At 48.1% G+C, this 20,450-nt stretch overlaps 3 protein-coding genes and 1 pseudogene across 4 annotated transcripts in view; 2 read left to right on the forward strand and 2 right to left on the reverse strand.

The window, feature by feature from the left end:
• The window catches only part of FXR2 (FMR1 autosomal homolog 2), a 28,458-nt gene extending 25,146 nt beyond the window's left edge, over nt 1-3,312 (reverse strand). The window contains exon 1 of the mRNA XM_066264144.1: nt 2,816-3,312. Within this exon, the coding sequence (XP_066120241.1) occupies nt 2,816-2,896 (81 nt within the window). The 5' untranslated portion in view covers nt 2,897-3,312. The remainder of the gene's footprint in view (nt 1-2,815) is intronic.
• A 4,884-nt stretch (nt 3,313-8,196) lies between these two features.
• Nucleotides 8,197-9,989, reverse strand: SAT2 (spermidine/spermine N1-acetyltransferase family member 2). The gene is made up of 6 exons (XM_066264165.1): nt 9,690-9,989; nt 9,281-9,332; nt 9,069-9,152; nt 8,866-8,967; nt 8,691-8,731; nt 8,197-8,567 (listed from the first exon to the last, which is right to left on the reverse strand). Exons 1-6 carry the CDS (start codon nt 9,753-9,755, stop codon nt 8,400-8,402), a joined length of 513 nt encoding a protein of 170 aa, XP_066120262.1. The 5' UTR covers nt 9,756-9,989; the 3' UTR covers nt 8,197-8,399.
• A 631-nt stretch (nt 9,990-10,620) lies between these two features.
• Nucleotides 10,621-14,804, forward strand: SHBG (sex hormone binding globulin). Of its 2 annotated transcripts, XM_066264162.1 has the most exons (9): nt 10,621-10,777; nt 11,043-11,209; nt 11,363-11,454; nt 11,616-11,805; nt 12,392-12,553; nt 12,796-12,955; nt 13,085-13,221; nt 14,178-14,385; nt 14,643-14,804. In XM_066264162.1, exons 2-9 carry the CDS (start codon nt 11,078-11,080, stop codon nt 14,789-14,791), a joined length of 1,230 nt encoding a protein of 409 aa, XP_066120259.1. In that variant the 5' UTR covers nt 10,621-10,777; nt 11,043-11,077; the 3' UTR covers nt 14,792-14,804. The 2 variants fall into 2 exon arrangements, with proteins under 2 accessions (XP_066120259.1, XP_066120260.1); XM_066264163.1 differs by lacking the exon at nt 10,621-10,777 and having other exon boundaries at nt 11,007-11,191.
• Nucleotides 14,805-15,772: 968 nt separating this feature from the next.
• On the forward strand, nt 15,773-15,890 carry LOC136327562 (U11 spliceosomal RNA; annotated as a pseudogene).
• Nucleotides 15,891-20,450: the final 4,560 nt, after the last annotated feature.

Here is a 20,450-nt window from a genome sequence, read left to right on the forward strand (position 1 = left end):
GGGCTGGATAAATGGCCTCAGTTTGGGGACCCCTGGGTTAGAGCATCGTCTTGAAGTGCAGAGGATGCTGGTTTGATCTCTGGTCAGGGCACATACAGAAACATTAATAATCCTGTCTCTCTCTCTCTCTCTTTCTCCCTCTTCCTTCCTCTATCTCTAAAATAAATAAAATAAACGTTAAAAAAGTTGAAGATGGCATATTCCTTAAGAGAAGAATGGGAATTAGGACTTCCAAGCAAGGTGTGGAAAGTTAAATGATTATGCTCTGGAAAGTAAACAGATACTTCATTTGAGAGAGTACAACTGAAAGAGAATACAATACAGTAAATTCTGACAGAAAAGAGTTGAAACAAAATAACTCAGATACTAAACCTGACATGTGCAGTTCTTTCAAGGAAAATCAAAAGTAGGACCCAATTCTGGGAGGGGAGAAAGGGACTTTACCAAATTTACAGTTCTAGAAGCAATGTAAGCTAACTCCTTGACCCACACACCAAAGTGTGCTGAGTCATGAATATTAAATTAGTAACAAGGTCAGATTGGTTAAGTATTTGGCACTGAAAGTTGAAGAAAAATTAGTCTGAATTTAGGGATTTTTTGTTGTAAGGCATGGGGCAGAAAACACTAAAGTGGCCAGAACAAAAAAATGCACATTTTGGCTCTACTTCAAACTCTATTCTCTGATTCAAAGTATCCTGTCCCCAATTTATTCAAGTCTATCATTGCCATAGCCCCCAGGAGAAAAGGGAAACATTCAGAGAAAGATTTTCTGCTGGATACATATGTGGGAAGGGAAACATCCCCCTTCCCAGTTGTCTCACACAGTTAATTTGAACTGGATACCAATCTTTCCCAGCTATGCTTGGCTTCTATGCCCTCCTAGAACAAAAGCAAGCATCACATCTTGATTTCAAACTCAATTTAAGAATCTAAAAATCTAGGAGTGGGAAGGACCCAGATGAAGGACAAGGTACTGGGGAAAATGGGGCAAAAATCTTATGAGGAAGGGTATTTCAACAAAGGTAAAATTTGTTGAATTTTGGGGGGAAAAATGAGACAATCAGAAAGAAATTAGAGACTTTGCCAAAGAAAACAAAAATGCTAAGGAAATAGGCTAAAAGAGAAAGTCCCATGAGTTAGAAAGCATGCAAAAAAAAACAGGAATATATATGAAGATTAAAAAGCCAGAGACTTAAATTGAAAGAATAAGTTAATATAGATAAATATAGATACCCACAGGCACTAGACATAAAGAAATCTGGTGAGGGAAGTAAGACAGAAATAGGCGTTAGGAGTGGGTAAAAAATGACTACACTGACCTTATCAATTGAAGCTGGGGTAGAAACCTTCTACTCCAAGGGCAAAAAGGAGACCCTTTCCATAGTAAGATATGACTTCACAGGGAAGGAGTTAAGAGAAAGTCATTTCCAAGGGCGTGAAGGTGGAGAGGTCTATTACAGGAAAAAGACTTGAGAGGTGAAGTAAAGGAAGGGCAGCTCTCTTCACAAGTGATGTTATCAGAAGATATTTCTGCGATTGCTCCTCTAGACAAAATGAAAGAGTAAGACTGGAATCGAAAGTTTCTGCATAATTCCAATCCACCTAGAACGCTGAGGTTGCTGATTCAAAACCCCAGGCTTGCCTGGTCAAGGCACATATGGGAGTTGATGCTTCCTACTCCTCCCATCTCTCTCCCCCCACTAAAATGAATAAATAAAATCTTTAAAAAAAAGCTTCTGTATAATTCCAAAGAGTTTCAAAATAACAATAGTCACACAAAGAAAAATTCCTGAGAGACAAGAGGGAGTCTCTCTCTGGCTTAACCTAATATGCAAATAAATAAATAAAGTCCTCAAAAATGGATTCAGGGAAAATAAAGAAGGTGGTAGTAAAGAGAGTTCTAAAGAACCAAATCCTGGGGGAAGGGGACAGCTACAGTTAACAAGGATCTTTTAAAGATGGTCCTCTTCTCCTTCAAAAAAGGCTACATCAGATTCCCAAATTGGGAGGGTTGGCCATAAATCTTCTAGAAGTGGAGATCATTAAGAAGATAAACAGAGGGAATCCTCATGAATACCCCCCTTTTAGAGATCCTCAATATGAAGCTTACATTCCTCAAGATGAAGAGACTACATGAATGAACTAAATGTATCTGAGGTCAGAGTGAGATGCTAAATACAAACCCATCCTTGCGGATGGAATGGCAGGCCAGCTACTTTGGGATAAAGGGGTGGAACCATAGACTAGTGAAAAGATGCCACCTTATGGCTAGGAGCAACTTGACGGGTACAATCCCGAGTTCCTGAGGTCAAAGACACCAAATGTCACAGGTTTTGACAATTTCTCCTTGGGTCGGACACATACAGAAATAGAAGAGGAAAGCGGGGTGCCTTCCAGGGCCAGTAAATCGAGCCCTCTGGAGGAAGAGGAAAGATCTAATGTGGAACGCCTTCCCAAGGGGCTTACAGGGGAAGAATAGAACATTCTCCATGTGCTCGGACTGTGGGGAAAACGGGATTAAGGTCTAAAATACGACTTCTAGGAAACAGGAAAAGTAAAAAAGCTAGTCAGTAAAGGGGGTCTTCTGCGGGGGAGTAGCACGCTGATTCAAGCACAACGACGCCCTGATGTTCACTCTTTCTGAGCCGGGTATAAGCAGGTGTCACAGGGGCCCAAGATAAGAGGAAAGGGTTAAGTTCCAAAGGTCCTCCCAGAAGGGCGACGGGGGAGCGTGGGTCCCAGGTGTAAGGTCGGGGCTCAGCTGCAAAAGCGCGGTCCCGCCCCGCCCCGCCGGCCCGCCGGCGCGCCGCCTCACCTTGTAGAAGGCCCCGTTGGAGCCGCGCACCTCCACCGGCAGTCCCGGCTCCACGTCCCCCCCCGGGGCCAAGCCGCCCATGGCGCCGCCGCCGCCGCCCCCGACGACGGCCGCAGCAGCAGTCTGAGCACGAGCCGGGCCAGGCCCCCGGCGTCTCCCCGGAGGAGGAGCCGGAGGGGGAGCCGCAGGGGGCGGGAGCCGGGCCGGCCCCACGGCGGCCCTGCCACAGCTCACGAGCAGGGGGCCGGAGCCGGGCCGCTCCCGGTCCGCCGCCACCGCCTTGCTCTCCGCCACCGTGAGGGAGACGGCCGCCGCCGCCGCCGCCGCTGCCTTCGTCACCTCAGCTTCCGCCCGCCGCCACCCCCGCTGCTGCCTCAGTCGCGGGACCCGCTGCTGCCGCTGCCGCTCTACGGCCTCCACCTCCCCCTGCTGCCACCGCCTACTGCGCAGGCGCACGGGGCACCCGCCCGCCGCGCGCGGGGCCCTGAGGGCCACGGCGCAGGCGTAGAAGCTGGCGGCTCAGCTCGCGCTCACTAGCGTATGAGAGCTTCCACACTCCCTTTCGCTCTCTCACGCCCTCTCTTGGTTACTTACTTGCGCTTGCGCAGAACGAGATTGGCGCTCTTTCTTCGCCAACCCACCACTCGAACGGCTCCAACACTCCCTTTCCGCGCCCCACAACACTGAGAGCTAACCAATCATGGGGAGGGAGGAGCCGCCTTCGCTCAGTCGGATTGGATTTCTGTTGCTCGGCAGACCCCACCCACTTCACTGTGAGCTCCACCAGGCTTGGACGCGTTAGAGAAGAGCATGCGCCTGAGTGACTGCTTGGTCACTTTCCCCACCTTTGTCTTTTTGGTGCGCACGCTCCAAAGCAAAAAAGAGGAGGAGTCAAAAAAAAAAGTGTCCCGTGCGCATGCGGGTCACTGTACAGTCCATGCACACATACATACATACCGACTCTTTTTTCTTCTTTTTTTTTTTTTTTTTTTTTTTTTTTTTTTTTAATTATTTTATTTATTCATTTTTAGAGAGGAGAGAGAGAGAGACAGAGAGACAGAGAGAGAGAGAAGGGGGGAGGAGCAGGAAGCATCAACTCCCATATGTGCCTTGACCAGGCAAGCCCAGGGTTTCAAACCGGCGACCTCAGCATTTCCAGGTCGACGCTTTATCCACTGCGCCACCACAGGTCAGGCTCTTCTTTTTTAATTTATTTATTTATTACAGAAACAGAGAGTGAGTCAGAGAGAGGGATAGACAGGGACGAAGAGAGATGAGAAGCATCAATCATTAGTTTTTCCTTGCGTGTTGCAACACCTGATTGCTTTCTCATATGTGCCCTGACCACAGGCCTTCAGCAGACTGAGTAACCCTTTGATGGAGCCAGCGACCTTGGGTTCAAGCTGGTGGGCTTTTGCTCAAACCAGATGAGCCCGCACTCAAGCTGGCGACCTCGGGGTCTCGAACCTGGGTCCTCTGCATCCCAGTCCGACGCTCTATCCACGGCGCCACCGCCTGGTCAGGCTGTACTGACTCTTTTGAACATCAATAACTCTGCAATAGGAAATTTGAGTGACGTTCTTGCTTTGAGAAGACTCTGATCATGCATATAATGAAAGGTTAAAGTGGTTAGAGCATCATCACCAAGCACAGAAGTTGGCAGTTCCATCCTGGGTCAGGGCACATACAAGGAACAGATTGATGTTTTTGTCTCTCTGTCTCTATCTCTCCCTAACCCTCTTGTTAACATAAAAAATAATAATAATTTCAAGGCAGTAGCAAAAAGCAAATGCCACTTAGCTCAGCATAAGATGTGATAATTAAAATGCTGAGGAACTACAAAGTAGAAAACATGGTTATAGAGAATAGTGCAGAGAGCCCTGGCCGGTTGGCTCAGCGGTAGAGCGTCGGCCTAGCATGTGGAGGACCCGGGTTCGATTCCCGGCCAGGGCACACAGGAGAAGCGCCCGTTTGCTTCTCCACCCCTCCGCCGCGCTTTCCTCTCTGTCTCTCTCGTCCCCTCCCGCAGCCAAGGCTCCATTGGAGCAAAGATGGCCCGGGCGCTGGGGATGGCTCTGTGGCCTCTGCCCCAGGCGCTAGAGTGGCTCTGGTCACAACATGGCGACGCCCAGGATGGGCAGAGCATCGCCCCCTGGTGGGCATGCCGGGTGGATCCCAGTCGGGCGCATGCGGGAGTCTGTCTGACTGCCTCCCCGTTTCCAGCTTCAGAAAAATACAAAAAAAAAAAAAAAGCTCCATCTCTAAATTGATCATGATTTTTGGGTTTTGTTTTGTTTTTTTGTTTTTTGTTTGTTTGTTTTTTTTACAGAGACAGAGAGGGATAGACAGGGACAGACAGAGAGGAATGGAGAGATGAGAAGCATCAATCATTAGTTTTTTCGCTGTGCATTGCAACACGTTAGTTGTTCACTGATTGCTTTCTCATGTGTGCCTTGACTGCGGGCCTTCATCAGACTGAGCAACCCCTTGCTTGAGCCAGCAACCTTGGGCTCAAGCTGGTGAGCTTTTTTTTTTTTTTAATTTATTCATTTTTAGAGAGGAGAGAGAGAGGTAGAGAGACAGCGAGAGAGAGATAGAAGAGGAGAGGAGCTGGAAGCATCAACTCCCATATGTGCCTTGACCAGGCAAGCCCAGGGTTTTGAACAGGCGACCTCAGCATTTCCAGGTCGACACTTTATCCACTGCGCCACCACAGGTCAGGCTGGCGAGCTTTTTTTTTGCTCAAACCAGATGAGCCTGCGCTCAAGCTGGTGACCTTGGGGTCTCAAACCTGGGTCTTCCGCATCCCAGTCCGGCGCTCTATCCACTGCGCCACTGCCTGGTCAGGCTAAATTGATCATGTTTAAAAGATATTAATTCCTGCCAGATTGAGATGAACCAAGGACGAGACTGGATTCGTCTGGTTCTTATCTATGGAAGTGGCTAACTTCACTGTCTCTTGATCAAGATAGTCCTTAAGGCCCATCTGTAGTAAACTGGTTTTAAGGGCCAAAAATTGGTACCACTCAGGGAGAATTTGGGACCCTGAAGTGTTCTGTTTGATTGAATCATATATTTTTTTCATTTGAATTTTAAGATAAATCTTCAACTCTTTAGACTTCCATAGACTCTGCTTCTTACATTTTATACTTTTTCTTTTTTTACAGGGACAAAGAGAGAGTCAGAGAGAGGGATAGATAGGGACAGACAGGAATGGAAAGAGATGAGAAGCATCAATCATCAGGGTTTTTTTTCGTTGCGACATCTTAGTTGTTCATTAATTGCTTTCTCATTTGTGCTTTGACCGCGGGCCTTCAGCAGACCGAATAACCCCTTGCTCAAGCCAGCGACCTTGGGTCTAAGCTGGTGAGCTTTCTTTTTTTTTTGCTCAAGCCAGATGAGCCCGCGCTCAAGCTGGCGACCTTGGGGTCTCAAACCTGGGTCCTCCGCATCCCAGTCCGACGCTCTATCCACTGCGCTACCACCTGGTCAGGTTATAATTTACACATTTAAGTTACCTGCTTGTCCCCTTTCAGTGTCTAAATTATGATCATTTAACCAACTACTCATCCACAAAAAGAATAACATGTCACCATGAAAAGTGAAAAATGTATGTTTTGGGGGTTTTTTGTTTTATTTTTACAGGGACAGAGAGAGAGTCAGAGAGAGGGATAGACAGGGACAGACAGACAGGAACGGAGAGAGATGAGAAGCATCAATCATCAGTTTTTCATTGCGAGACCTTCGTTGTTCATTGATTGCTTTCTCATATGTGCCTTGACCGTGGGCCTCCAGCAGACCACCGAGTAACCCCCTTGCTCAAGCCAGAGACCTTGGGTCCAAGCTGGTGAGCTTTTGCTCAAACCAGATGAGCCCGCGCTCAAGCTGGCGACCTCGGGGTCTCGAACCTGGGTCCTCTGTATCCCAGTCTGACACTCTATCCACTGTGCCACCGCCTAGTCAGGCGAGAAATGTATGTTTAATAGCATGAGAAGATGCTTCTAATATATTAAATAAAAAAAGTTTGCAAAGAGTATGATCTCATAAATCCGTATACACTTAACTAATAATATGTATATATATATATACCATATTTCTCCCATGTATAAGACACTCCCATGTATAAGATGTACCTTAATTTTGGGTCCCAAAATTTGAAAAACAAATGTATTACATAAAGTTATTGAACTCAAGTTTTATTCATCATAAAATTCATACAACTCCTCATCACTGTCAAAACTCCCATCCATTAGCTTTTCTTCAACTGTGTCTGATGACTCAATCACTGTCTTCAACAATGAGCACAAAAACAAGCACAAAAAAAGTGGAAAATGCAAGTAAAAAAACCCCTACAACTACTATATAAGACGCATGCACTTTTTAGACTCCAAATTTTTCCAAAAATGCATCTTATACATGGGGAAATACAGTACATTGAAAAACTCTGAAGAATGGATACCAAAGGGCTAATACAGCTATGTAAGTATGGATTCTATTTTTATTTTATGTTTACTTTCCAATTTTATACAACAAACCTGCAGTTTTTGTGTAATAAAATATTATAAAAGGGGGTATGAGCCCATTCCCCTCCATGAGTAACTAAAGGTTTGCTTTGGGGTTTTTTTGTTTCTGTTTTCTTTTTACAGGGACAGAGAGAGAGTCAGAGAGAGGGATAGATAGGGACAGGCAGACAGGAACGGAGAGAGATGAGAAGCATCAATCATTAGTTTTTTGTTGCGACAACTTAGTTGTTCATTGATTGCTTTCTCATATGTGCCTTGACCGTGGGCCTTCAGCAGACCAAGTAGCCCTTTGCTCAAGCCAGCGACCTTGGGTCCAAGCTGGTGAGCTTTTTTGCTCAAGCCAGATGAGCCTGCGCTCAAGCTGGTGACCTCAGGGTCTCAAACCTGGGTCCTCTACATCCCAGTCCGATGCTCTATCCACTGCGCCACCGCCTGGTCAGGCAGTTTGCTTTGGTTTTGCTGAACTGAAAATGAAGGCTTTGTAAAGACTTTTGAAGAGCACTTGATAGCTGAGCCTTCGCAGTGCCCCTAAAATACTACCACCAGGTGGCAGACAGCTCCCTGGGCCTGCTTCAGTCTTGGATCCCACACAGCTCCAGACATTCATTGAAGGCCTTTGTCTGGGTCCCAAATGTGACCAACAATCCTGATATGTCAAGCTGGCCCCTTGCTCTTCTTTTCTTTATATTCCACAGGCCAGAGCCAAGAATCTAGCCCACTAATGGTGAGTCACCTTGGGCCCACTTTTGCCCCCAGGAGCAACATCCACTGACCAGAACACCAAGAAAAGGTCATAAAATGTCTGAAGCATATCAAGTCATCAACTCCTCTACCCCATACCACATCAAGACATAGTAATTATCAATAATTACCATTTATTTTTCACCCTCAATAAGGAAGTGGTAAGATCTTTTCCTCAATTCTGCTCCTTCTGTATTTTAGGAATATTCACACCTAACTCTCCTTCCTTCAGGGAGGCCTTTGGCAGTGGAGATAGTCTCTGAGGAGTTTAGTCTCTCAAGCTAGTGGTGGAAGAAGAGTGAGGTTCCCAAGGGATGGTGTCACTTCCCTGCCAACTTCTTCATTACCTCTCCTTCAAAGCGGAAGGAGTGCCAGCCCTCAGTTTCAGTCAGATCTTGGGCTCCTAGGGCCTTGTACAAGTCCATGGCCCTGGTGTTCCAGTCCAGGACGGATAGGCGGAACTGGGAGCAACCCTTATCCAGGGCTACCTGTGGAAATAGACATCACTAACTTTCCTGGGAAAGGGTTCCCAGCCTCAGGTCAAGCTGGGTGCCTCCCACATACTTTTTGCCTTTCCAGGACTGGCTCATGGCCCCATTTACCCTCCTCACCTCAGCCACCTTTTTGATTATTTTGGATCCAATCCCCTGACCTAATGTGGAGAGGGGAAGAGGCAAAAAGAGGGATCAGTTGAAGGGGATCAGAAAAGGCCACAGACTGGGATTAGATGGAGGTCAAGTCTATAAACTGCTTCTTCCCACCCCAGCCTCAGCTTCTGCCCTGTACCCCGGTATTCCGGCTTAACATAGATGTCTTCCAGATAAATGTTGCGTCCCTTCCATGTGCTGTAGATGAAATAGTATAGCCCATAGCCCACCACGCAGGGCCCTGAAAAAGAGAGAAAAAAGAGGTCAGGCCACTGGGGCCACGGGGAGAGACCTCTGAGGCTGCCTGGCCAGGAGATCTCTGAGGTAAGAGTGTGTTCTTACCCTGTGGCACTCCGGGGTCGGGAAGGCTCTCTGCTACCAAGCAGTGATAGAGAGGATTCTCTCCAAAGCCATCTGCCCTCAGGGCTGCACAAATAGAAATTGTGACCAAGAGAGAACGACCTACCGCCTGGGTGTGTGCTCAGCCTGGAGATACTGCCCGGGGAACCCATCCCTCACTTCCTCCCAGCCTCTGTCAGGACCGTGGTGCTGACCTTCTTCAGAGATCTTCACCTGATCCGAGAGTTTCTCAAACTCGGCTAATTCCTACAGCACGGCACGGGGATAGAGAGCAGATTAACGCAGAAAGTCCCCACTGCTCGGGGAGGAGGACCCCAGGGTATGCTCCACCCCCTGCTCCCACCTCCTCCCCAACCCCCCACCTCCTTCCCCTGCTCTCACCTCCTCCCCTAACCCCACCACCTCTCCCTCTTCAAACCTCCTCCCCCAACTCCGACTTCCTCCCCCAATCCCACCTTCTTCCCCAACTCCCACCACCTCCCCCTGCTCTCACCTCCTCCCCCAGCGCCCACTTCCTCCTCACCCTCTGCCTCCTCCCCGCCCCTTCAACCAACGACGCTCTGACCCTCCCAGAGACCCTGGTTTCTGGCCCGCAGACTTAACCTGAATCATCCTCAGAATATTTCCACAGTCTCCCTCCTTGGCTTCTCGGATCCGCACGTAAACCATCCTGATCCCCACCGTCCGAGACCGAATCCACGATCCCCAGTTTTGTTCGCAGGACTCGGTGAAGGGCAACGGGACACTTTAAAGGGCCTACAAGCTCGGACACCGGGAAGCCGGGGGAACGAGGCGGTGGCGGGGACCACGGGCTGGGAAGCAGAAGCCCGATCCTGGCTACCGCGGGGCAGTGGGAGCGGTCAAGCGAGACGGTCCTCGCTACCCAGTGGACCCTAAATTCCACTGAAGCAGGCGCGCACCTGCCAACCAATCACCTCGCAGAGTAGGAACGTCCCCGCCCCCGCAGCTGCGCCCCTTGGCTGGATCTGGTGGTGACTCGGCACCGCGGGCAGGGGTCAAGGCCTGGCTGCCAGGTGCTCTCTTGCTGTTGATAGGGGACGTCCAACCTGCGTTGGAGAAACCCCAGGGCTCAAAAGAAGGACCCTGGGTCCTTCTTTAATTGAAGTGTGCCGTGATGATCTGCTCTACCCTTGACTCTCACTCACCAGTGCAAGCCTACCCAGACCCTGAGGAAGCCCTAAAACTCCCAGCTCTGAAAGCTGTTTAATTATGGCTCTTGGGTGGCTCAAAGTATTACTTTCCTGGGATCTTTTGTGTTTTAAAAATGGGCCAAAGAGAGGGTGATGAATTTCTGTTGGTAGATGGTTAGGGCTTGTAGTAAATGAATAAAAGAAAATAATTTAGTATTCACTAAATCACACTCAATAGACAATACTGCCCTATGAAGCAAGCTTCCGAGGTCTGGGAAAATGAGGGAGGCTCTTAGAGGAGATTCCAGGCACTGTGCCTGCATTGTGTCAATCCTCGTTCACAGTAACCACATAAAGTAGATACTAATTTTCACATTTTACAGACAAGGACACTAATGCGCAACCGCAGAGTGACCTGCCCAGTCACTCAGCTAGATATTTGGGATGATGTGTCTTGACTTCAATCCTGACTGGGATGCTGCTTGAGGAGCAGAACAAGACTCTTTCTCCACCTCAGGCCTGTCCAGGCAGCCTCCCCAGGTGGGCAGAAGGCTTAGATTCCAGAGGGCCCAGGTTAGGCACTAGAGGAGGAGAGGGAAAATGGGGTGCCCTCTCTCAGCTCAAACTTTCTCCGCAGTGAGGGAGGGTGGTGGAGGAACTCTGTCCCTCACCCCATTTGTCCACTCACACCAGTGGTAGGGTCAGTGCCCGTCTCCAGCCCCCCTTCCTCCCCCGGGGCAACCTTTAACCTTCCTCTGACCATGCGACCATGTGCAAGGTTGACTGTTCCTACGCATTCTCCCAGACTTGTCTGAGCCACGGAGTGGACTGCAGCTGATCATGGAGTGCAGAAGATCTCTGGCCAAACTGTGTTGGCTGCTGCTGCCGCTGCTGCTGCCGCTGCCACCTCCTTACCACCAGGGACGGGTTCTGAGACAGATTCCCTCCACCCAGGTGCAGAAGCAAGACAGGGTACTCAGCCCATGTGTCTAAGTGAGCTAAGCTTTGTCTCTGCCCTCTTCCATTCTCCTGCTCTGGTCCTATACCACCGCCTCTCCCTCTGTCTGTCTCTGGCATGTCCTTATTCATTTACTTTTTAAATTAATTAATTCTTTTCCCTGATAGGGGATCCAGGGCCTTCCTGCTGTGCACCTCAGCAATGGTCTGGGACAAGAGCCTGTCTCCATCATGACCTTTAACCTCACCAAGATTACAAAGTATGGGATTACCCTAGTCCCTTGACTCTACCACTGTCATGAGCTCTTCTCTTTTCCCTGTCCCACTGTCCTCTTTCTCTTACCTCCCAAACTCCCCAAAGCCCACATTTACCCTCAAAAGGCACACCCCATACATGGTTCTTCCTTCTGTGTCCTTCCAGAACCTCTTCCTTCTTTGAACTTCGAACCTGGGATCCAGAGGGAGTGATTTTTTATGGTGATACCAACCCAAGGGATGACTGGTTTGTGCTGGGACTTCGGGATGGCCGGCCAGAGATCCAGCTGTACAATCCCTGGGCCCAGCTTACAGTGGGCGCTGGACCCCGGCTGGACAATGGGAGGTGGCACCAGGTAAGCCAGATCTGGTCCTGGGGGACAGGATATCTCTCTTTTTTTAATTTATTATGTTTACATAGATTCTAGGGGGGCAAGGTATCTTTTTTTTTTCAAAAAAATTTTTTAGCTTTTTTTTTTTATTTTATTTATTCATTTTGGAGAGAGAGAGACAGAGAGAGAAGGGAGGGAGGAGCAGAAAGCATCAACTCCCATATGTGCCTTGACCAGGGAAGCCCGGGGCTTTGAACCGGCAACCTCAGTGTTCCAGGTCGATGCTTTTACCCACTGCGCCACCATAAGTCAGGCTGGGGGGGGGGGGGCAAGGTATCTTGAGCTGATCTGACGAAAGGGAACAGAATCAATTGATTGGGCATCCTGTTACCATTGTTGTCTCATTTAATACATGTAAAACCCCCATTTTTCCAGAAGGGAATTCTAAAACTCAGTCAGTATGTAAGTGACAAGTCCTAAGTGAGCCAAAGATGTTGGCTGACTTCAAATACATGTTCTTTCCACTATACTGTACTTGGCTGACGCTGAAGAAATTGGTAGAGGCAGGCTCCAGGGATCTCTGATTCTGCTTCTCTCCTCCCTTGTGCAGATAGAAGTGAAGGCCATTGGGGATTCAGTGCTGCTGGCGGTGGATGGGGAGGAAGTGCTGTATCTGAGACAAGTCTCTGGGCCTCTGGCCAAAAAACCCCAGCCCATCATGAGGATTGCACTAGGGGGACTGCTGTTCCCTGCCTCCAACCTCCGGTTGCCGGTAACTGCATCACAGGGGTGAACCATGACCCAAGCTGGTAAAGTATTGCTGGTTTGGTGGCCATGGGGGGGGGGTCTATGTCCACACTTTTGAGAAGAGGGGATGAGATAAGAGCTACATGGGGGAGAGGCCAAAGGCTTGTGTCTTGGAAGAGAATAAACTGAGGGTGGGAAGCCTGGCACTGGGCTCAGATGTCCCATTTTTGACATCCCTGCATCTTCCCTTCATCCCATGGGCTCTAGCTGGTGCCTGCCCTGGATGCCTGCCTGCGCAGGGATCACTGGCTGGACAGACAGGCCCAGCTCTCCGTGTCTGCCCCTGCTAGCCTCAGAAGCTGTGCTATAGAGACCCAACCTGGGATATTCTTCCCTCTAGGGACTCGTGCAGAATTTAATCTCCAAGGTAAAGGTTATTTTTCCCTCTCTGTGGTCAGCTCTGTGTTTGCCTTCCTTCACCTCCTTCCACCACTAACCCCCTCCCTCTATGAACCCCCAGGCTTGGGGCCTCATAAGGATATGTTTTCTCCCCCAGATATTCCCCAGCCTCATGTAGAGCCCTGGTCCTTCTCTCTGGACCTAGGACTCCAGATGGCAGGAGGCTCTGGCTACCTCCTTGCTCTTGGGACCCCAGAAAACCCCCCTTGGCTCAGCCTCCACCTCCAAGATCAAGTAAGAGGGGGCACTGCCTGTGATAGCACCTGGCAGCAGTGGGGGGAAGGAAACTCTAAAATGTCAATATTAAGAAAGCTTAAAAAAAAAAAGAAGGCTTAAGAGGGTTCTGGCCAGTTAACTCAGTTGCTTACAGGGTCGTCCTTAAACATATTGGAGGTTCGATCCCTGGTCAGGGCACATATGGGAAGCAACTAATAAATGCACAACTAAGTGGAAGAGCAAATGAATGCCTCCATCTCTATCTCTATTTTTCTCTCTCTTTCTTCCTCCCTTTTTCTCTCTGTCTTTCTGAAATCAATCAATCAAAAAGAAAATGGCTTAAGGGTGAGGGTAGGGAGCCAGGGGCACAGCTTAAAGCTGCTCACACCAAGTAAACAGCTTTTATTTAGATTGTGTATTTAGTGCCTGACCAGGCAGTGGTGTGGTGGATAGAGCGTCGAACTGGGATGCTGAGGACCCAGGTTCGAGACCCTGAGGTGCCAGCTTGAACATGGGCTCATCTGGTTTGAGCAAAAGCTCACCAACTTGGACCCAAGGTTGCTGGCTCGAGCAAGGGGTTACTTGGCCTGCTGAAGGCCCACGATCAAGGCACATATGAGAAAGCAATCAATGAACAACTATGTGTCGCAATGCGCAACGAAAAACTAATGATTGATGCTTCTCATCTCTCCATTCCTGTCTGTCTGTCTCTGTCTATCCTTCTCTCTGACTCTCTGTCTCTGTTAAAAAAAAAAAAATTTAGATTGTGTATTTACTTGGGGTGGGTGTGGCTTTATGGACAGTTAAGCCAGGAGAATTGAGGCAGGATTTAGGAGGTGGGAATGGCTAGTAGACAGAAGGTGTCGATAAGAGGCAGATTAACGCAGCCAGAGGTGGGACCAAAAGGAGTAGATGTTCATTCTTTACCCCCCCCCCCACCACCACCATTTATGTCCCCGTTCCACACTCTGCAGAAGGTGGTGCTGTCTTATATGTCGGAGCCAAGGCTGGAACTGCCGCTAGTCTTGGGTCTCCCTCTTCAGCTAAAGCTCGCTGTGACCAAGGTACTCTTGAGCCAGGGGCCGAAGAAAGAGATCTTTGCTCTGCCTCCTGTGGGCTTTAGCTCCTTCCCCAACCTCTGGACCCACTCCCAGGGGCGTCTCTTCCTGGGGACTTTGCCAGGTAAGCAAGAGTGATGTTTAAGTTCCTCACCACACCATAGGAAACAGCTAAAACCAAGGGAGAAGATAAGAAAAGAGCTCATTTTTTAGGGGAGGAAACCTTTGAGAGGACAGAAGAGAAGGCCATGAGAGGAGGAAGGATAGGGGGCAGTGGGAGGAAGTGCTTTAAAAAACTTAGTTTGAAGAAAGGAGGAAAAGTGGGGAGAAGCTACTGACTCTAAACCACCCTAAGCCCCACTCCATGCCACCTCCCTCTAGGAGAGGTCTCTTCTGCTTCCTTTTGCTTGGATGGCCTTTGGGCACAAGACCAGAGACTGGACATGGACCGGGCCCTGAGCAGAAGCCAGGACATCTGGACTCACAGCTGTCCCCAGAACCCAGGCAATGGCACTAGCACCACCCATTAAATCTCCACCTAAGAACTCCTTTTGAATGTCACTCATTTATTTATTTATTCAACAAATATTTATCGTACATCTGCAATGCATCTGTCATGGTGCTGAGCATTGGTTTGTGTTGATGAACAAAAATAACCCTAGTTCCTGCCCTCTTGGTGCCCTGGGGAAAGCATGTGTTCATCGAAGACTAACAAATAAGTGGATAATTGGAAACTCTGATAATGCCATAAAGGAGCAGTCAGGATCTTGAGAAGGCTTGTAGACCAGCAACCTTAACCTAGAGTGGAGGTCAAAGAAGGCTTCTTAAAAAAGCACTGACTTCTCAGGCTGAGATCCCAGCAACAGCACCCACAGACAGACAGCAGATATAAATTATTTTCTGGGAGATAGGAGCCCACCTCCTCTAGCAGATAACTATTCCCCTTCCTTTGAAACTTTAGCTTTCCTTCTCAGAGGATGGTCCTGAGAAGTCAGGAGGAAAGGGAAGAGATTGGATTCTGTTGTCCTTTAGACAAGCCACTGACTGCTGTTCAAAGAAAGAGCAGCAGGGGGCATGAAAGGGTCATAGAGGTTTTGGGAAAAGTGGAGGCAATAGGGAAAAAGAAAAAGAGAGGAGAGAGGAGGGAGAGAGCCTCTTCTCTTTAAGTCTTGGTCTACTTGCTGCATTCTACTCTATTAAGCAAGAACTGGCTTGTGCTGGTTGTAACTAGGAAGAATAGGCAGATTCTGGAACACGTCTGCCCTTAAAGAACATGGTGACCCAGCCCTGAGCCTCCAGACCTTTGGAGAACCATGGTGCACCAGCCCCTCCCAGTAGTACCCTCCTGCTTCAGCCCCCTGCTCCCTGGGAAACCCTCATGTCCAAGTCCCCAGCCCCTAGCCCCCAACTCCCAGTCTTCAGCCTTCTTTGGAACCGTTGTGTTACTCCGGAGACTGCAGCCCTGAGTTCCCATCTCTCAGTCCTTCTCCCTCTCAAGAACTCTTAATCCAAAAGAGGGCTTCTGTCCTGAGTGACACATTCTCTTCATGCAGAATTGACATCAAGAGATTTCGAAAGCATAATATTTTGTTATCTGGGCAGCTGGTGATCTTTGGTGCTGGCTCCCGTAGAAAACAAAACAAAAGTTTTTACCCACTCCTCATCTCCAGACCCTGTGGGAATCCCAGTGCCCCAGTCTCCTGGCTTCTTTTTGTACAATTGTGCAGTCCTATTTTATTTATTTATTTATTTTTGATTTATTTTTACTAATTGATTTAGAGAGAGAGGAAGGGAAAGAGAAAGAAACAGTTTGCTGTTCCACTCATGTATGCATTCATTGGTTGATTCTTTTTTTCTTTTCTTGAAGAAGCACAATTTTATTTATATGTTGATTGATTTTAGAGGGAGGTGAAGGGAGAGAGAGACACACGGAGAAATGTTGATTTGTTTCTCTGAGTACCCTGACTGGGATTAAACTGGCATCCTTTGCTTATTAGGATGAGCTACATACAACTGAGCTGCCTAGCCGGGGCCTAGCTTTTTTTTTTTTTTTTTTTAGGGGTGGGGCTAGTTTGTTATAAAGATCTTCCTTTTAGTATGGAAGGTAACAGGGTGAATTACTCACTGGACCTGCTGTTCCCTTTCTGCAAGGATCAGCTAAGACATATATAAATCCAGGGTAAGGAGGATCCAGGAGAATCTTTAGGGTTGAAGACACAAATCCTTGGTCCCTCCTTGGACTCTTCTAATCGGGAGTTTGCAGGGTCTCCACCCAGTCACGTTGTTTTGTAGAGGATCCTCGGCATTCTGGGCAATGTTCAGGGTCAGCCTGGCCCACTTGGTATATGTGCTGCTGAAGCAGTCACGAACCTGGGCCACTCGGATATGTCTATTCAAGTGATATTTACTAAGCACCTACTGTGTGCCAGGTACTGTTCCAGACACTGAGGGTACAGTGATAAAAAAGAGACAATTTTGGCCTGACCTCTGGTGGCGCAGTGGATAAAGCGTCAACCTGGGAACACTGAGGTTGCCGGTTCAAAACCCTGCACTTGTCTGGTCAAGGCACATATGGGAGTTGATGCTTCCTGCTCCTCCCTCCCTCCTTTCTCTCTCTCTCTCTCTCTCTCTCTCTCTCTCTCTCTCTCTCTCTCCCTCCTCTCTAAAAAATAAATAAATAAAAAAATAAATAAAATTTAAAAAATAATAATAATAAAAAATCCTATAAAAAAAAAAAAAAGAGACAATTTCTGTGCTTAGGAAGCTCACAAAAAAGGGAAAGAGAGGCCAGGCAGCTCATAAACAAGAGAAATAAGTAAGCAAGATTATTTCAGATAGTGAGTAGCTCTATAAAGGGAATAAAATCCAATAATGTAATAAGTAGTAGAGGAGGGCAACATTAGGTGGGTGGTCAGCAAAGCCCTCTCTGAGTTGAAGGCGGTGTGACTTGAGCAAAGACCTGAATAATGAAAAGAAGCCAACTTTGCAGGGGCCTCCAGTGTGAGCCAGTCAACAGAGAGTTTAAGGGGCCTGGACACACCTGAGTCCCCACCAAGGGGGTCCTGAGTAGCAACTTCCTGACCTTGTGTCCTGAGGAATCTCCCAGGGGCTGGCTTTTCTCTTCCCCCTCTACCCGACCTGTTCAGGACACCATGCGCCAAACCTCTTTCTCTAGCCTGCCCTAGATTCCGAGATTCCAGATTACCATTCAGAGCTGTCTACACTCTCTTATTAAGACTGACTTTGTTCTGACACAGATTCTGCCAGGCCCCCACCAAGGGCACCTACAATGCCGGCCCAGTGTCCCCTGCCTCTTCCACACCCCTAAAAACCTTTCTGGACCTTGGCAGCATACCCTGCAGCCTCCAGGCCTGGTTTACCCACTCACTTCACTCTCCCTCTGTCTCCTTCAGCCCTCCTACCCTCCCTCCCATTTCCCTTCCCTCCCTCCCTCCCTCCCTCCCTCCCTCCCTCCCTCCCTTCCTCCCTTTCTCCCTCCCTCTCTTTTCCCCTCCCTTTTTTCCTCCCTCTCTCTCCTTTTTTTCCTTTCAACTCACATTTATTGGCTGCTGACAGTTTGCCAAGCGCTGTGTTAGATAGTCCACAGGAACTCTAAAAATGAATAAGACTTGGTCCTGGCTCTGGAGAACCAGGGTCTTGGGAAAAAGATAGACATGTTTTTTTAAGGTGACCAACTTTTTTACAATAAAAAGGAACACAAAAATAAATTGAGAAAACAATATGGAAAATAGAAACATTTTATTAATTGCAACAATAATACACTATAATATGATAAATGCATAATAAAACATTTGTAATATTTTATAGTGTAATTATGCTTACATGCCTATTAATTTTTAATAATAATTGTAAGAAAAAAGTACTCATTTAGATACAGATACGTCACATCACACGCAATGGATCAACTGCATCAATCAAATACAGACATTTACAAATTAATCTTCCAATATAAAAAAGGAAGACATGTAGGAGGACACTTTTCGAGGGAGGACAGAACTTACAAAAGAAGGACTGTCGCCTGACTAGGCAGTGGCGCAGTGGATAGAGCGTTGGACTGGGATGCAGAGGACCCAGGTTCAAGACCCCGAGGTCACCAGCTTGAGCACGGGCTCATCTGGTTTGAGCAAAAGCTCACCAGCTTGGACCCAAGGTCTCTGGCTCGAGCAAGGGGTTACTTGGTCTGCTGTAGCCCCCTGGTCAAGGTACAATACATATGAGAAATCAATCAATGAACAACTAAGATTTCGCAACGAAAAACTAATGATTGATGCTTCTCATCTCTCTCTGTTCCTGTCTATTCCTCTCTCTCTGACTCTGTCTGTCTCTGTAAAAAAAAAAAGAAGGACTGTCCTCCCTAAAGAAGGACGATTGGTCACCTTATGTTTGTTTGTTTGATTGATTTCTTTTTTATTTTTGAAGTACTTTTACTAAAACTGGGGACAGTGAAACAAGGAAGGGCTGAGGAGAGAAGAAGCTACAGGAGAGCCTACACAGGGCCGCTTTGGCTCACTGAAAAGTCATAGAAAAGGAGGCTGTGCCTGACCTGTGGTGGCTCAGTGGATAAATCATCGACCTGGAACTCTGAAGTCACTGGTTTGAAACCCCGGGCTTGCCCGGTCAAGGCACAGACAAGAAGTAACTACGAGTTGATGCTTCCTTCCCTCTCTCCCTTTTTCAAATGAATAAATAAAATCTCTTTCGAAGCGGTGGCACAGTGGATAGAGCATCGGACTGGAATGCAGAGGACCCAGGTTCGATACCCCGAGATCGCCAACTTGAGTGCAGGCTCATCTGGTGTGAGCAAGGCTCACCAGCTTGGACTCAAGGTCGCTGGCTTGAGCAAGGGGTTACTTGGTCTGCTGAAGGCCCACGGTCAAGGCACATATGAGAAAGCAATCAATGAACAACTAAGGTATCGCAATGAAAAACTGATGACTGATGCTTCTCATCTCTCTCCGTTCCTGTCTGTTTGTCCCTATCTATCCCTCTCTCTGACTCTCTCCTCTCTCTCTCTCTGTCTCTGTAAAAAAATAAAAATAAAAAAGAGCTAACTCTCTTAATAAAAAAAAAAAAGGAAAAAAGAAAAGGGGACCTTGAAGACAGGTTCAAGGGATTACCCCAGGAGGATCCACTGCCTATTGCTCCCCTGGTTGCAAGTTTCGTGGGGTCCTGGAGTTTAGGAGATGCACCTGAGAGGGAAGAAAGATGCGGAGTGCTCCTGGGAGGGACAGCACTAGATAGACATGGTAGATGCTTTAGAGATCTCTGTGAAGTGCCAGGAAGCCTGGTTGCAAGTTCTATCAGGGATCATCAAAGAGATGAGTTTTTGGAAGTGTGAACTTGAACAAATGATTAAACCTCTTTATTTTTTTTTAATTTTAATTTTTTAAATTAAAAAAATAATTTTAAGACTTTATTCATTTTAGAGAAAGAGAGAGAAGAGGGGAGGAACAGGAAGCATCAATTCCCATATGTGCCTTGACCAAGCAAGCCCAGGGTTTTGAACCAGCATCCTCAGCATTCCAGGTCAGTGTTTATTCCACTGCACCACCACAGGTCAGGCTGAAGCCATTTCATCTTTTTTATTTATTTATTTATTTTTTCTTTGTACCTCTCTGAAGCTGGAAACGGGGAGAGGCAGTCAGACAGACTCCCGCATGCGCGCGACCGGGATCCACCCGGCACGCCCACCAGGGGCGACGCTCCGCCCACCAGGGGGCGACGCTCTGCCCCTCCCGGGCGTCGCTGTGCCGCGACCAGAGCCACTCTAGCGCCTGGGGCAGAGGCCAAGGAGCCATCCTCAGCGCCCGGGCCATCTCTGCTCCAGTGGAGCCTTGGCTGTGGGAGGGGAAGAGAGAGACAGAGAGGAAGGAGGGGGGGCGTGGAGAAGCAAATGGACGCCTCTCCTATGTGCCCTGGCTGGGAATCGAACCTGGGTACCCCGCACGCCAGGCCGACGCTCCACCGCTGAGCCAACCGGCCAGGGTCGCCATTTCATCTTTAAGCCCAACTCAGCAACCAGTAACTTCAATAACTGGGATGCTTGGGTATAGAGGATATATACAATAAGAAGTCTAAGACAAAGACCTGCTTTCAAAGAGCTTACAGTCTGGTTAAAAAGATAAAATACACACAAGAGTTTTCAGCCTAATTGCTCAAAACAAAAAC

Source organism: Saccopteryx bilineata, chromosome 2 (assembly GCF_036850765.1).
Source record: "Saccopteryx bilineata isolate mSacBil1 chromosome 2, mSacBil1_pri_phased_curated, whole genome shotgun sequence".
Lineage (NCBI taxonomy): Eukaryota > Metazoa > Chordata > Mammalia > Chiroptera > Emballonuridae > Saccopteryx > Saccopteryx bilineata.

Bases quoted from the DNA above. Each gene is read 5' to 3' on its own strand.
- SAT2 (XM_066264165.1), bottom strand. From the start codon at position 9,755: ATGGTTTACGTGCGGATCCGAGAAGCCAAGGAGGGAGACTGTGGAAAT. The intron at 9,333-9,689 runs GTTAAGTCTGCG...GCCGTGCTGTAG, and splicing joins ATATTCTGAGGATGATTCAG to GAATTAGCCGAGTTTGAGAA. The intron at 8,968-9,068 runs GTAAGAACACAC...TCTCTTTTTCAG, and splicing joins CGACCCCGGAGTGCCACAGG to GGCCCTGCGTGGTGGGCTAT.
- SHBG (XM_066264162.1), top strand. From the start codon at position 11,078: ATGGAGTGCAGAAGATCTCTGGCCAAACTGTGTTGGCTGCTGCTGCCG. The intron at 12,956-13,084 runs GTAAAGGTTATT...TTTCTCCCCCAG, and splicing joins TGCAGAATTTAATCTCCAAG to ATATTCCCCAGCCTCATGTA. The intron at 14,386-14,642 runs GTAAGCAAGAGT...ACCTCCCTCTAG, and splicing joins CTTCCTGGGGACTTTGCCAG to GAGAGGTCTCTTCTGCTTCC.